The 15280-nt window shown below is 42.3% G+C and overlaps 3 protein-coding genes across 6 annotated transcripts in view; all 3 read left to right on the top strand.

The window, feature by feature from the left end:
* The window catches only part of LOC115543041 (transcription factor HES-2), a 1423-nt gene extending 1348 nt beyond the window's left edge, over positions 1 to 75 (top strand). Inside the window, exon 3 of the mRNA XM_030355584.1 lies at positions 1 to 75. This exon is cut by the window's left edge and continues 742 nt beyond it. The gene's annotated coding sequence lies outside the window, so the exon portion shown is untranslated.
* A 4962-nt stretch (positions 76 to 5037) lies between these two features.
* LOC115548041 (transcription factor HES-2) lies at positions 5038 to 6590 on the top strand. Its single transcript, XM_030362575.1, has 4 exons — positions 5038 to 5179; positions 5291 to 5386; positions 5503 to 5590; positions 5706 to 6590. Exons 1-4 carry the CDS (start codon positions 5090 to 5092, stop codon positions 6020 to 6022), a joined length of 591 nt encoding a protein of 196 aa, XP_030218435.1. The 5' UTR covers positions 5038 to 5089; the 3' UTR covers positions 6023 to 6590.
* A 1069-nt stretch (positions 6591 to 7659) lies between these two features.
* The window catches only part of acot7 (acyl-CoA thioesterase 7), a 46188-nt gene continuing 38567 nt past the window's right edge, over positions 7660 to 15280 (top strand). For 2 of the 4 annotated variants that reach the window (XM_030360146.1, XM_030360138.1), the window contains exons 1-3: positions 10558 to 10861; positions 11813 to 11930; positions 13761 to 13917. In XM_030360146.1, the coding sequence (XP_030216006.1) occupies positions 10608 to 10861; positions 11813 to 11930; positions 13761 to 13917 (529 nt within the window). In that variant the 5' untranslated portion in view covers positions 10558 to 10607. Of the gene's footprint in view, positions 8114 to 10557; positions 10862 to 11812; positions 11931 to 13760; positions 13918 to 15280 lie in introns of those variants that run through there. The other 2 variants (XM_030360159.1, XM_030360152.1) reach the window with 2 other exon arrangements.

Raw genomic sequence — 15280 nt, 5'->3', positions numbered from 1 at the left:
AAAATTGTGTCTGAGAACGCGTTGTTTGTTTGTGTCATTGACGGCTGTTCCTCAATAAATACAACTACAAACGTACTCGAACCGTGTTTGATGTATTGTGTTACTTCCTCTTTCAGTCCACACATTTGCTAATTGCAGCCTGTATGATGTAAAGCCCCCCATGCCTATAAAACACCAACATCAGCAGCCATAGAATAGAATGACCTAAAAGACCGCGCAACGTCCCCAGTCTTGTTCCATTCATCATCAGTGCAGCTGGCCTATTGTTGCCAGCGGGGCGCCTCGCTGGACTTGCCGCCAAATTCGTGGGAAACCGTCGGGCGGTTTGGATGGGGTGAGGGTGATGGGCCACACGCTGACACTCCCTTACAATATATCAGCCATTATTTGAGGACGTCTTCGTCAACGGAGCTTTGGTGTGGAAACACATTAAAGATTATTGACACTCGAAGTCATAGTAATAAAACAAGAAGCCCTGCCACGTGGCGTAACTCTCTTAACAACGTTTATAAACATGAAGGTCCATATAAATGATGGTATCAACATTGCTAGACATTCATTTCGTTTTAAACACGTTTTTGATGCACCCTTTAGGAAAATAAAATATCGTCTTTTCAATATGCATCAATCAGACTTCAGAGATCACAAAATGATTCAACCAATATCTGTTTGCAACATAAAACACTATCTGCTGAAGTAAATAATTCAATTATGTACGCAAAAAACAACAACATGTTACACTTTACATTACACAGTATCCATGTTACAGTGTAATTACACAAGCCTACTGACTTATAACATCATCATATGATATCATATATGATATCATACTCCAACATACCATGTTATCATATCATCATATAATACATGGTATCATCATTATCATCCTTCATCATCATCCTCCTGATCATCGTCTTCGTCATCACCATCATTATCGTCATCATCATCATCAACCACCACCTCGTTTTTTTCTTCTTCTCCTTCTTATTCAACACCATCAAATATCCTTTTCATCAGTCGCATGTATTAGTTTCATCCCCATAGAAACAACCATGCATTATTCTGTTAGAGTCACTGCTGATACCTCCAATGTGAAACGTTATGACAGATACACACCAGCCACGCGATCAGCCCCATTACACACCAATAAAGCAACACGTTGGCTTGTGCAACTCAAGTCAAAGTACTACAGATATAAGAAATATCCTAATACATCAAAAGCTGAATGACTTCATCTTCATATTCGAGTTTGATTGGCATATTCCTTCCGTAACTCATGAACCTTATAGTTATTCTTAAACAGTTTGACAGCCCTGTTTACAAAGTAAACCATTACCCACCGATTGTATCCGGACATGGAACAGATCTGACACACCAGAAGGGAACATTTCACACATTTCTTGAATGTCTTAAGATTGCTGCTCAGACAAATATATCAGGTAAATATTATAACATGAAGAAATTAACAACAGATGAAGGGTAGTGGAAGTTTAACGTCCCCCATACATTTTAATATTGCTCATTATCAAGTACATTCTATGGTATAGTGGGTAGCCACTATACTAGAAGTGTGCGTGTGTGTGTGTGTGTGTGTGTGTGTGTGTGTGTGTGTGTGTGTGTGTGTGTGTGTGTGTGTGTGTGTGTGTGTGTGTGTGTGTGTGTGTGTGTGTGTGTGTGTGTGTGTGTGTGTGTGTGTGTCTGTGTGTGTCTGTGTGTATCTGTGTGTGTGTGTGTGAATAACGTTTGACCGTGCGATTAAAGGACCGCCAAATGTGGACAAAGTTAAACTGGTTTCGGGTTATTTTTGTATTCTCAAGCAAACAAGAAGCCATGTCCCGAGTTGCCCGGCGCCTCCAACCAAACCCCTGAGCGCGAGCGTCCCTAAGGTTGGCGGCTGGGCGCATGTGGGTCGCAGTGATAAGACGGGAGGGTCTTCCCGCCTTTTTATGGGCGCCTTTATATCTCTACAGAGGTTCTCAAACCTTCAGATTAAACTTTCGACAGTATATTTTCGTGACGGAGCTTTTAGCCCATGGTTCATTTCATGCTAACACCCCCCGAGCGGGATGTGGAATATGAAATATAATAAAATAACTCTTTAATCCATGACTTTATGTTAGGATTTACAGGTTTTCGTTTCAGGTCTACATTTATGTTTGTTTAAGGTTTTAAAAAATCCATGTCACTGCAATAACGTGTATAGGCCCAGGATTTTTTTTCTGTTTTTGTGATAAATGTTTCTGAACTTCAGTCCTATTACAATGGACGGCAAACGTCTTTGCTTTTAATTTGCCTATTCGTAAAACCTAGACTCGGACAACTCAGTTGTGGTTAATGTGTGTTGTATATTGTATGTCATTGTTTATGGCTACGGTTTACGCGCTGTCTTTACGCACACAACGCTGAAGCTCCGACTCATCCTTTAGCATCCACATTAACCTATCATTTGTCCTAGTCAGCAGAAGAAATGCTTCTCCCACAGCAATCAACCCGACCCATGTTTCGGTTCATACACAGGGACCGTCCATTCTGCACAGATGGGTTACCCACGCCAACATAGCTTGCAAAACAAAGGGAGACCTTAACCGTAAGCCCAAGGCTGAAGAGTTCTGGATTCTCCCGACAAAATTTTTAATGATAGCCCCCTCCCCCCTTGCCCTCCCCACTTTCCTCCCAGGGGGGTTGGCGTTTGGGGCGCGTGCAGCAAGTGTGCATATCACTTACAGGGCAGCGCTTTGTTCCGCAGCCAAAAGCAGCCTTCGGTAAATACTTCTGCCGGTGCCGGCTAGCCTGACACACTGGACTGGATTTATGAACCGCTATTCAGGTTTATTTAAAGTTCTAAGAAGGCAAGATAAGCTCCAACAATTAAACATATAAAATGCAGTCCAGCGACCTCTGTACGCGAATGGAAAGAACGCGTAAAGGCTTAAGACAGTTTGCTTGTTTATTACTTCGATGACGTCGATGCTTATCCTGGCTGTTGTTTTTAATTAAACGAAACGATATAAGAGTTCCCAAAACGGGTTTAGCTCATCATTGGTGCATCCCAACCAACAGATTACGTTTTCAGTCTCGTCACAACACCATGGAGACGGGTAAATAAGCCTGGCATGGCGTGGACGCTTGAAAGAGTAGACAAAGCATCATCACACAACCTGAGGGGCATTTAAACGCAGAAAGGCTCTGATTCTATTGGTCAGACGACAGCACCATCGACGAGTTGAGAGAGGACGCCAAACAAATGTTTGGGGGATCATGTGTTATACACCTAAATTGGATTGTGTTGATTGTGTGTGTGTGTGTGTGTGTGTGTGTGTGTGTGTGTGTGTGTGTGTGTGTGTGTGTGTGTGTGTGTGTGTGTGTGTGTGTGTGTGTGTGTGTGTGTGTGTGTGCGTGTGTGTGCGTGTGTGTGTGTGTGTGTGTGTGTGTGCGTGTGTGTGTGTGTGTGTGTGTGTGTGTGTGTGTGTGTGTGTGTGTGTGTGTGTGTGCGCTTGTGTGTGCGTAAAAGCGTGCGTAAATGTGTACGGAGGAGGCTGCGTGTGTTTGGGGTGTGTGTTAGGTGAGGGTGGGTGTGTATTTGGGGGATGGGGTCATTTTAATAATGTCAAAACGGAGGGGGCGGGTGGGGGCAGTGGATATGGTCGTTGTAGATGCTGGTGACCGTGGAGGAGGAGGCGGGGGGCACATGCCAGATCTCGGTAACAGACAGCCATCTGGTCTCCGTGGCGCGTGCTGCGCGCGTGGTTCCCATGAGTTCCCATGGTTTTTGATCGCATTTCAAATCTTCCCAGATGGTTAAGGTTTAAACATTTGAATTCGTAAATGCAAGACGCATTCTAAATAATAAACCTAACGGATCCATAAGCTATTAGGAGTTTCAGGTAAAATACCACGATACAACGAAAGAAGGGAAAAGGAAAACGGCCGTTTTCTTATTTGAATAGACACAATACTAAAACACGTTGTATTATTGTGTATACAAATGTTTATAAACATAATGTTGGCACGTTCCTTGTTCAACCCCGATCAAATATATGGACTTTTGAAATGGCTGTTGAATGGTGATTTTAAAAGATCAGCATTAATAGAAAAGACCGTTCAGGCAGACTTGGTACATCCAGTAGGTCCTTAAAAAACGCCCAATATGCAAAACTATTGTTTTCAGAAGCTATGAGCAGATGTTATTTGAAAGTAGCGTGGCTTGGGTATCCATGTGACTGCAATTGGCTAGATTTCGTGGTCTGGACTTTTCCATAAACCCAAGCCCGACCCCTATGCCAGCGTTGGATGTATTGCAGCCTACTTTTCTTAAAGCCATATATATATTATTGTAGTGTTCGTTATGTTTGGTATGTGTGTTTACATCGTAAACATACCCAAACACATTCATTCATGTACATAAAACATATAACATAACGTTTAACCTTAATGGGTGGCAACAATTGACCGTTGGGTATTGAAAAAATGTAATTGTGTTTTTAAAAAGTGGAATATTTTAGATGCATAAACATAAAACCATTTTGTGTTTATTGAAAACATTTCATGTTTGCATTTATAACGAGGATATGCATAAGGTTAACTACATACCTCCTAAATGTATCTCAATGGGTATTTTTTTAACCAAATAATCATAAACAATACAATACAAAGAAGTGGATATTTAGCAGTCACTCTGATAAAGAATATGTGTTTAAGGCTAGCATTCTAATCAAGCGTAATTGGCTTTGGAACGCGTCTTTACGCACACACACGCTCTCACACACACGTCTGGGGCAACTTAACGAAGACCATAGACGCCGTGGGCATGGATCATACCTTACAAACGCACTGTAGCTGTCACGCTTGTATAAAACATGAGCACAGATGGTAGTCTCACTAAATGTGATGCTTTCCTGTTGTTTTCCATCGACAGGTCTGGGTTTCAGAACACTTTGATTCGGCTTGGGGGCGTAGCCGTGACGCACGACACCGACGCCACGGACCTGAATAAATACCGCGCGCCGTGATGGAGAGAGACACACTTCTACTACAACGTCCTCTCTCCACACACATACACCCTCCACCTAAGACAAAGAACCAGAGCACAATGTCTCCAAACATGACCTGCGTAAACAGCCACTCGTTCTCTCCACGGCTGACCGTGGCTAAGAGAAAGGAAGCGCTGGAGCTCAGAAAGGTAAGAGAAGGAACAACGTTTGACACGGAGATGGGAGATAGTCCACATCATAACATGTATTTGTGTTGCGTTGGTTATCCTGTGATTGTAATCATTTTTACTTTTCCTCAGACCATGAAACCGTTGATGGAGAAACGCCGGCGCGCTCGCATCAACGACAGCCTGGATCACTTGAAGAGCCTTATCATCCCCCTTACGGGCAAAGATGTAAGCGACACTCCTTCTTTCATCTGATGCATTCGATGCAATAGCCTACTTGTTCACCGATACTGCTGTTTAATAAAAGATAGTTATCTAACATTGATTCGCCTCTTTCCTAACAGAAGTCCCGCTACTCAAAGCTCGAGAAGGCAGACATCCTCGAGATGACTGTTCGGTTCCTCGGAGAGATCCCAATGAGCGGCAAAAAAAGTATGTTTAAGCGAACAGTTTTTTTTTTTTAAATAATATCTTTTCTTCACATCACAATAAGTTATATATTCATCCATCAGACAGTTCTAACCGGTTTATTTTCACGTTTCTCCAGGTACCTCTGACAGCTACAAAGAAGGCTATAAAGCGTGCCTGGACCGCGTGTCCGCTCTGCTGCCCCAAACCAGCATGGACCAAGGCGCGTGCCAGCGCGTTAACCAGTTCATCCAGCAGTCCTCCTCTGCCCCCATCACCCCGACCTGCAGCAACTGCTGTTCCCAGAGCTCCATGGCTCTCCCCCAGATCCAGCAGAGACTCATGAACCTCAAATCCAGCTTGGGCCCCCGCGCGGGGCTCCAGTCCCCGAACCTCAACCACCGCGCCCAGCCGGCCCCACAAGCAGCCAGCCCCGACATGTGGAGGCCCTGGTAGACTAGAAGCAACTTCAACCTTATTTTGTTCTGAAACTGTATGATATGTAGACTCCGTTTTGAGATGGAGCCCCTGTAAATATGAAAAAATATTGTATATTTTATCTGATGAAACGGTGAAATTTCATCGTGAACATCCAAGTTGAGTATCGTATACTTAGGCTTTGCGCACGAGTCTGTTGTCCGGCATGTTGACACGTTTAGACAGTCGTATTATTTCGAAATCTGCATGTATGTATTATTCTGTTCTGTATTTAGTCTTCGTTAATGACTAAAATGAATGAGGGCTATGGAAAACGCCCCGTAAGACCCCGAGGGTCATCCTATGTATGGATTTGCATTATGGGATGTCCAGCTCATTGACAATAAGCTGCGTCCCTGCGAATTATTGGTAAACATATTAATTGTTATGATTAAGTATCTCAATTGAGATGAGTGTTTATCTTTGCTATTAATTGCAAACATTGTACGTATGCTTTATTATTATATCTCGTTTGAGATGATTCTGTTTTTGCAATGTATTGCAAACCCTGTATATTCATAATATATGGTTATTATATCTCGTTTGAGATGAGTGTTTTTGCGATTTATTGCAAACATTTTATGTTGTTATTAAGTATCTCGTTTGAGATTAGTGTGTTTTGCAATTCATTGCAAATCCTGTATATATAATATATATGGTTATTATATCTCGTTTGAGATGAGTGTTTTTGCGATTTATTGCAAACAATGTATAGTTATTAAATCTCTCGTTTGAGATTGGTGCGTGTTTTGCAATTCACTGCAAACCCTGTGTATATGTTATATTATTAGTATATCTCGTTTGAGATGTGAGTTTTGCGATTCATTGCAGACCTTGTATATATATATATATATATATATATATATATATATATATATATATATATATATATATATATATATATATATATATATATATATATATATATATATGTTCATATATTGTTACTTTATCTCGTTTGAGATGAGTGTGCTTTGCGATTCATTGCAAACCCCATTAAATATAGGCCCATTGTTATTATATCTCGTTTGAGATGTTGGTTTTTGCGATTCATGGCAAACCCTGTAGGCAATTCATTTCCTTTAGTTAGGCCTATAATTGAGTCTCTGTTGAGATGTGTCTTTGCGATTTATTGCAAACATTGTATATATGTCATTTTACTTCAATAAAACGTTTTCGTAGTAAATCCTTGCTTTTCATTCTGTGTCTTTGGGGCATTCATTCGCAAGCATACGTGTTTGAGATGGACCAACACTATTACCTTATATGGTCATCCTTATTGAGGAAAAAGGGACTTGTGTGACGCACCTGTCGCACGCTTTAGGCCGTTACTCTGATGGAGTTATTGGTCGAACAGACGCCTTCACAAACAGACAGTCTCTGCTGCCCTCTACTGGCCACGCCTCGCATCGACGGATTTAAAGAAGTACGGAAATCCCTTTGCGTTGATCTGAACCTTGTGGAAAATATTTTGAATACGTAAGCCACGTACAAATGTATTAATATAGATAACAAAACCAACAACAACCTATGCTATATAGGCCTTGCTGTCACTGTACGAATATACATTAGCATACATTTCCTAGCATGACAACATGATATCCACGCAATGAGAATTGTAATTGTTTTCTCTGCTAGGGGTTGCTGACGTTTTTCTTTTCCCGCCGCCCTCAATTCGTAAGCCAAGAAGAGGAATGACAACTAATACCATCTATGGGAAATGTAACGTCGAAAGCTTTAAACTACCGGTTGAGTGGAACAGGAAATAGGCAGATCGGCACATTAAACCGTCCCATCAACCCACGCGATGACTCTGCGAGAACACCGGTCCTACTGTTTCTAATTAATAATTTACACCGTCCAATTTGAAGGCTGTTCATCGTTTTTTCCAAGGACACCTGAGGTGCAGAGCCATCCTACTATTAGACGGCATATCGAAGCTGGGGTCTGTAGTACCATCTGTCTACACTGCAAACTGGGCGCCCAGACTCAACCATCCAAGCCAGGAGATACCGCCACAATGTCCGAACACAAGTGCGCGTTTACCGTGTCTTCTCTTCAGTTATGCAGGTAGGCTGTATGCATATTTCTATTTAAAACTCCCGTGTAACCCGGTTGTTTTAAGAATCGAATAGCCGGGGGAACAACGCCGTCATCCGACTGGTTTATGATAACATAATCCCCGGGGAGATCTTGTAGGTTGTAGCCTACATTCCAGGTACCGAGGCATCGCCACGCCTGCTCTGAATACCAGATAATCTGGTTATGAACGTCATCTATGCACATCAAGTGCTTTGAGGCTATGCGTTAATACGACCTGGGGCGAATGGCAGAAGTAGGATTCATTCATTCATAAAACGGATGTGGCCTCTCGAATGTTATACTCTCATCACGATGCTTCGCCGGTAGAGCAGGATTCAACTAGGCTATAGACAAATATCATGGTCATGCCAAGGCAAGGGTCTCCGTTGCAGTAAGATTTTATAAATATAAAGTAGGCTACTCTATACACCTGAAGAAACTGTACCGACTGGAATAACGGTATGGAATGACAATGCCATGACAGTACTATTATTGCTATTCAAGACAGAGGAAAACATCTTTCGACCATGTGGTCAACCAAAGTCGATCAGGTGTTTCACTTTTTCATATTTTTCTTTTTATTGGGAAATGAAAAACGCCGATAGCGTATCGTCCAGTAACACGCGGCCTGGTCGGGGTCTGCTGCTAGGGGGAGGAGCTATTCGTGATGACGTCATGCCCCTAGAAACATAGGCTGGAGAATATACACCTCTAGCAGCTCACCACATCCTGATTATGTCTGGGAGCCGGACACAGTCATCTATATAAAACATGTGGACGTCAGTGCAGAGCCTTAGCTGAGGCACAAATCTATTGATTCAGCAATACTTTAGTTTACTTTACAAGTAAACAGAAATTAAACATGATTTTCGGTGGAGCGCCCGCTGCAGTAGACGCGACCGATTATTTTACTGAGGCATGAGGAAAGACCTTTTACTCAATAGTCTGGGAGAGAAACACAAAATACTTAACAATGCGATCCATAACTTCAGTCTGCAGTAGAAGTCCTATCTCTAAAGCACAGGCCACAGTTCAGGAGTTCCAAGCCTGATATGAGAGCGATTTGAAGCCTTTTAAAAGTATTTATGTGGCCATCCCCCACTTTAACCATTCAACATTACAATACCCATTGGCCCATTGCCAACAAGAAACCACCATAACCTGAAATGACACTGTACAAGCCTAGTGTTTATCATCCATCAAGTAACTGTGTGTGAGTACATGCTAGTAGAAAACACAAATGTAAATGTTCTACAGTACCTGTCAAAAACACATTACATTAAGATAAAGCTGCTATTGATAGATAGCTGAAACAATGGCGTAAGGCGACGGCCTGTCTTGGTTGCTGGGGTTGTAGTCTTAGTCATACCTTTCGCACCTGGTGACATGTGGTTTTTCCATCCCTGGTATGGGTCTAATCGACCATAAAGCAGTTTTATTCACACCAACGGCTCCTGCCGTCAACATGTTCACCTTGGGGACCAGAATTTCTACTGCTCTTCCGACAAGATGGACTATTATGAGGTTGTTCAAATCGTCCCATCTTTTCCCTGGCTATTTTCCTCACAGGTACCAGTGGTAGTCTTTATTGTTGTGTGTTTATGCAGATTAAAATATATATAGGAAGATAATCTAATTTTATAATGATTTGGAATATTACAAATTATTAGGGGGTTAAAAAGGTTGAAGTAGTTTAGTTTTTATTGTATTTATTATTTTGTTAATATACCTTCATGTAAAAGTTGTAAGATGTATTAGCTGGATCAATTCAAAATACCCAATTCAATTTTCCTTTTTTTAAGGTTATAATCTTGTAATAAATACATTTTCTGGACTTTGAAAAGTACTATATGATTATGACCGCATATTTTGACATGATGACACATTCCATTCTCAAAGCAGAAACCTGTTTGTTGAGCTAAGTTTCAAGGAGCTTGTTTTCAGGTTAACGGGGTGAGAATTCAGTGAATGCCAGAATACTTCGGTTTCCGATACCTAAAACTTCTCTCAGTTCAGTTTATGGCGTTTCACCATCTGAGCCTAACCTGGACAATACCTCTTTGTTTTATAGGTATGTTTTTATAGCTAAGAAAATACTAATTCACAGGCATACAAATGACAATTTCTTCATATGTGGCATGTTACTTGACATGGCAAAACCATGGAACTGTTGAAGTAAAATAGAAAAAAAAAAGGGCAGTTTACAGTACGGCTCAGCTAGCACGTTGCGCTGACAAAGTGCTTATCAGCGCAGGTCAAACAGCACGGTGCCTTCTCGTATTAATAACGGCCTGCTAGGTCGCTACCTACTGCCTACATCCTAAGAGGCAACCGGTAGCTGTGGCCCCGTTCCCATGGCAACCGCGCTGCGCTGACAGATGTCCTTGTTCAAGCGGCGTATCATAGTAGGGATGGCTCCGGAGGCGGAGTCAACGTTTTGTTGTGGTTGAGAACACTATGTTTTCGTACTCCTGAAACATGAATGTGGATGTTGCTTTGTGACACTCGCACACAGCGGGGAGACGGCCTAGCGAGAGAGTCACCTACAGTCACCGGGACTGGAGAGACGGAGAGACCGAGGATGAATTGCTTTATGCCACGGGGCACTAGACGAATGATTGAGGAGCGCAGATTGCATAATGAACGGCAACAAGTCCTCATCAGAAAACTGAGTAGGGAGATGTATCAGGAACAGGGAAGCGACCCCCATCTGGGGACCAGACACCAGCTCAGCAGGTAGCCCAGACACACTCGCACACCAACAGTACGTAAGAACATTAATGCCCACAGACACAGATAAATGCAGACATACATTACAGACACACACCGACAGACACAGACACGCATACACACAAGTTCATACACACACAGACAGACACACACATACAGTTCATACACACACAGACAGACAAATGTACACATACAGTACAGACAGACAGAGAGACAGACAGACAAGCAGACGTACATACAATGCAGGCACACATACACAGAAAGACAGATTCACAATGAAGCAGTATATTGTAGTCTGAGGATGACATCGACCTCTGATCTTCTTTTGTTGGTTTCAGTTGAGGCGTCAGAACAGTAAAGGAATGAATGGCACTGTAATAAATGAGACAAAGGGATACTTGTGTTCTAGCACTTCCAGTCAATATCTTGTTCTGGTAACCTATCTGCACTACTACTCAACCTGATCCCGGCAGCTACTCTGCATACTCTCCAGTGGTTTTCATGAACTGTTGGTGCATCAAGTATACTTTTGTTTGTAGCTGCTCTGATATGTATGGCACACTTTGATTGATCAATGTGTCTGATACATGACACAATATCACAGACACTTGAAGAGATATGTAATAATAATAATAATAATACATTTAATTTAGAGGCGCCTTTCAAGACACCCAAGGTCACCTTACAGAGCATATAGTCATCATATCATATGTGACCTGCTGTTTAAACTAAGTGCAAAAGTTGAACTTTTTTATTCTTTTATTCTTACCTAATATATAGCTGTGTGATGCTAATGCATCTACTATGTGTTGTTTACATATTCTTACCATACAAATAAATAAAAATACCAAACCTAGATACTATAGCGCAGGCTTAACATGTGATTACGCATCGAGGAGTAACATCGGGCAAGACGCGGTGGCGTTCACCATGCCCTACTGTGTTGTTGTCCGCTAGGCTCATGCGACCGGACGATGCAAACATCTTCGGCAGCGTGCACGGCGGCACGATCCTGAGGATGATCGAGGAAGCTGGGGGCATCATCAGCACGCGCCACTGCAACACGCAGGATGGGGTGAGGATATCTCTGTCTGTTGTATGCTCTCGATTTATATTTATAGAGTATATTTAGTATGTAGGCAAAGCAAGGAGAGATGGTGATGGTGGTGGTAGTATAAGGTGGTGGTGTTGGTAATAGCATTAGGTAGTGATGGTGGTAGTATAAGGTGGTGGTGTTGGTAATAGCATTAGGTAGTGGTGGTGGTAGTATAAGGTGGTGGTGTTGGTAATAGCATTAGGTAGTGATGGTGGTAGTATAAGGTGGTGGTGTTGGTAATAGCATTAGGTAGTGATGGTGGTAGTATAAGGTGGTGGTGTTGGTAATAGCATTAGGTAGTGATGGTGGTAGTATAAGGTAGTGGTGTTGGTAATAGCATTAGGTAGTGATGGTGGTAGTATAAGGTGGTGGTGTTGGTAATAGCATTAGGTAGTGATGGTGGTAGTATAAGGTGGTGGTGTTGGTAATAGCATTAGGTAGTGATGGTGGTAGTATAAGGTGGTGGTGTTGGTAATAGCATTAGTTAGTGATGGAGGTAGGGGTGGTGCTAATAGTATTAGGTTGTGATAGTGGTAGTATTAGGTTGTGATGTTGTTTATAGTGGAGATGGTGGTAGTATGTGATGGTGGTTGTGGTGTTAGTAGGTTGTGGCGGTGGTGGTAGTATTGGGTAATGATGGTGGTAGTGGTGGTGGTGGTGTTACTAATTGTATTAGGAAGTGCTGGTGGGTGGTGTTGTTACTAGGTGGTGGTGGTAGTATGTAGTGATAGTGGTAGTGGTGGTGGTGCTAGTAGTATTAGGTAGTGATGGGTATTATGTGGTGGTGGAGGTGGTGTTTGTAGGTTGTGGTAGTAGTGGTAGTATAAGGGAGTGATGGTGGTAGTGGTGGTGGTGTTGGTGTTACTAGGTGGTGGTTGTGGTGGCAGTATCAGGTAGTGATTGTGGTGGTGGTGGCGGTGGTGGTGGTGGTGATGGTTGCAGGTAGTGATGGTGGTAGTGTTGGTGGTGGTGCTAGTAGTATAAGGTAGTGGTGGTGTTTTTAGTAATATCAGGTCATATATATCAGTCATTTTATGAAGGTGGTAGGAGTGTTATAGCTGTGAACTTTGTACTTATATTGGAAAGCAAACACATTAAGTACTGCACACAAAAGCTTATTGCACGATTTAGCTTATTCTTATCTTGTGCATACCTGTAGTGTAAAGGAGTGCCATGTCTGATGCTACTTCCGATCACACCCAAGTTCACCTTTTACCTACATTTTACCTACCTGCATTTACTGATGCATATCAAAGACATGAATGCATGACTGTACATTTATGAACCTTGAAGGGATAGGTCCATATACAAACATGAACTCATGCAAAGTATATTTAAGTAGATTGAATCTAGTCATTTGGAGACGCAGTAACTAAAGTGTGTTCATCATGCTTTCTTTTTCCTAGCATTTTCCCTCAATAGCCCTCATAAAAATTTCAAACAACTTCAACTTCGCTTTCTTCAGCAATGTTTTCATGTTGGCCAGCCCGAAGAAGAGAAACATATACTATTAAATCAGGGCTCAAACCTTTCTGTTTGCCGTTACTTTTCATGAAAGAAAAAAGTAACGTCCGCTCTGTGGCTGGCATATACTCTTGACCTAATTGTTTTATTTTAGGTTTGTCTTTAAACGATTGTCCTTTCAAATGTGATTCCTGCGTATGTAAAGGACTAAGAATATCCTTTGTGTATGAGGGGTGCTACATAAATAACGATGCCTTGCCACATCCATCGGTAGGCCTAGCCTCCGTACACCCCATCGCTCGTCGTCGTCTTCACGGTGTGTCCGCCCTGTCCTCTCTGCCTCAGGACCGCTGCGTTGCCGTGCTGGGGCGGGTGGAGAAGACGGAGTTCCTGTCGCCGATGTTCATCGGAGAGGTGGCCCACGTGTGTGCAGAGATCACCTACACCTCCGAGCATTCGGTGGAGGTCCAGGTCCACGTCATGTCCGAGAACGTCCTCACAGGTAAGGGAGAAGGACGGTCATCGATGGCATGTATGACGGAGTGACTGAGAGGTGTCCACATGGGTAAAGGTCACTTCCGATGACTGGTAGGACCATGGCGGATGGTCTGTGTGAGTGAACAGTCTTAACCAATGTCCTGGTGTAATTCTGCACCACGGCTGAATTTCAGGGAACGTCTTCAAATACTGTGTTTTGGGCCTACTAATATCTATATTAAAGCATCCATAAAGTAGCATGCCATGGGACCTTTAAGGCATTTAGCAGGCACTTTTATCCAAAGCCTCTGCTATATGCCCTAAATGTAAAATACAAATGTGAGTCAACCCTTCTCATTAACAAGGTGATTCAAAGCTGTGTTTTATTTGATGAAATTATACAATTATCATTGTTTCGAGACAGGTTCACCCTTACCCTACTTCTACTGTGATGCCAGCGTAGATAAGATGAACGGATATACAATCACCTTCCATCAACTAAAACACGAGCACAAACACTCCTTTGACATACCTCCCACACAAGCATGCAGCCATGTTACATAGCTCACATTCTCACGTTCTGTAACGCACACGGAAACATACGGGCTTCCAAGGCTTCAGGCTAGGAGATGACCCTGTAGTTGATTCTGTAAACAGTGTGGAACCAAATTTGTGGGAGTGATATGAGGAAAAATTAACTCAATTTGGAATCAAGTCGTATTTGAAAAAGGATTCATCACACGATATTAACGCTCTACCCGCTATTGATTCACTCGACATAGTGAATTATCATGAAGACCTCGTACTAAACCAGACATCAAATGAGAGCTATCAAAAGCCTAGTGGCATATCACGTTTTGGTTGGGTTCACAAATTGGCAACTAGTGTATCCTTTTAGGTTTCCTTTTAAAACTGCTCCCAAGTCATTATGCTAAGAATGGGTTGTACTTATGTACTTATTGTAAGTCGCTGTGGATAAAAGCGTCTGCTAAATGCCCTAAATGTAAATGGGTTTTACTACCGTTAACCCGGCAGAACAAGCCTTATTAACTTTGCTAGAAACCCTTGTATCATCAAAACATAAAGCTTGAACACACCATGAACCTCCAAGGAACATGTATCTCAACTTACTACAACTTACTTAGTGTATGTCTAGCCCGTGAACACTTTCTGCCCTCCATCTCATGTTCGCTCCACTAGTATGGCCTGATCTGCAAACCACCTCTATTATCTATACATGCCTTCCAAAATCCTTATTATTCCTTGACACTGCAACCAATTGATAAAACAACAGTCTAACCATGATCACTTATTACCTTGCTCTTGTTGTGTCCAAGAGAAGGTTAATGGGGTCAAAGGGCTATATTTGTTTTCACCACTAGATGGCA

The sequence above is a fragment of the Gadus morhua genome, chromosome 1 (assembly GCF_902167405.1).
Source record: "Gadus morhua chromosome 1, gadMor3.0, whole genome shotgun sequence".
Taxonomy (NCBI): Eukaryota; Metazoa; Chordata; class Actinopteri; order Gadiformes; family Gadidae; genus Gadus; species Gadus morhua.
Note: the sequence above shows the minus strand (reverse complement) of the source record. Positions and strands in the feature narration are given on the sequence as shown.

Excerpts from the sequence above, each read along its gene's own strand:
- LOC115548041 (XM_030362575.1), top strand. The coding sequence starts at position 5,090 with ATGTCTCCAAACATGACCTGCGTAAACAGCCACTCGTTCTCTCCACGG. Across the intron at positions 5,180-5,290 it reads AAGCGCTGGAGCTCAGAAAG|ACCATGAAACCGTTGATGGA; the intron begins GTAAGAGAAGGA and ends ACTTTTCCTCAG. Across the intron at positions 5,591-5,705 it reads CCCAATGAGCGGCAAAAAAA|GTACCTCTGACAGCTACAAA; the intron begins GTATGTTTAAGC and ends ACGTTTCTCCAG.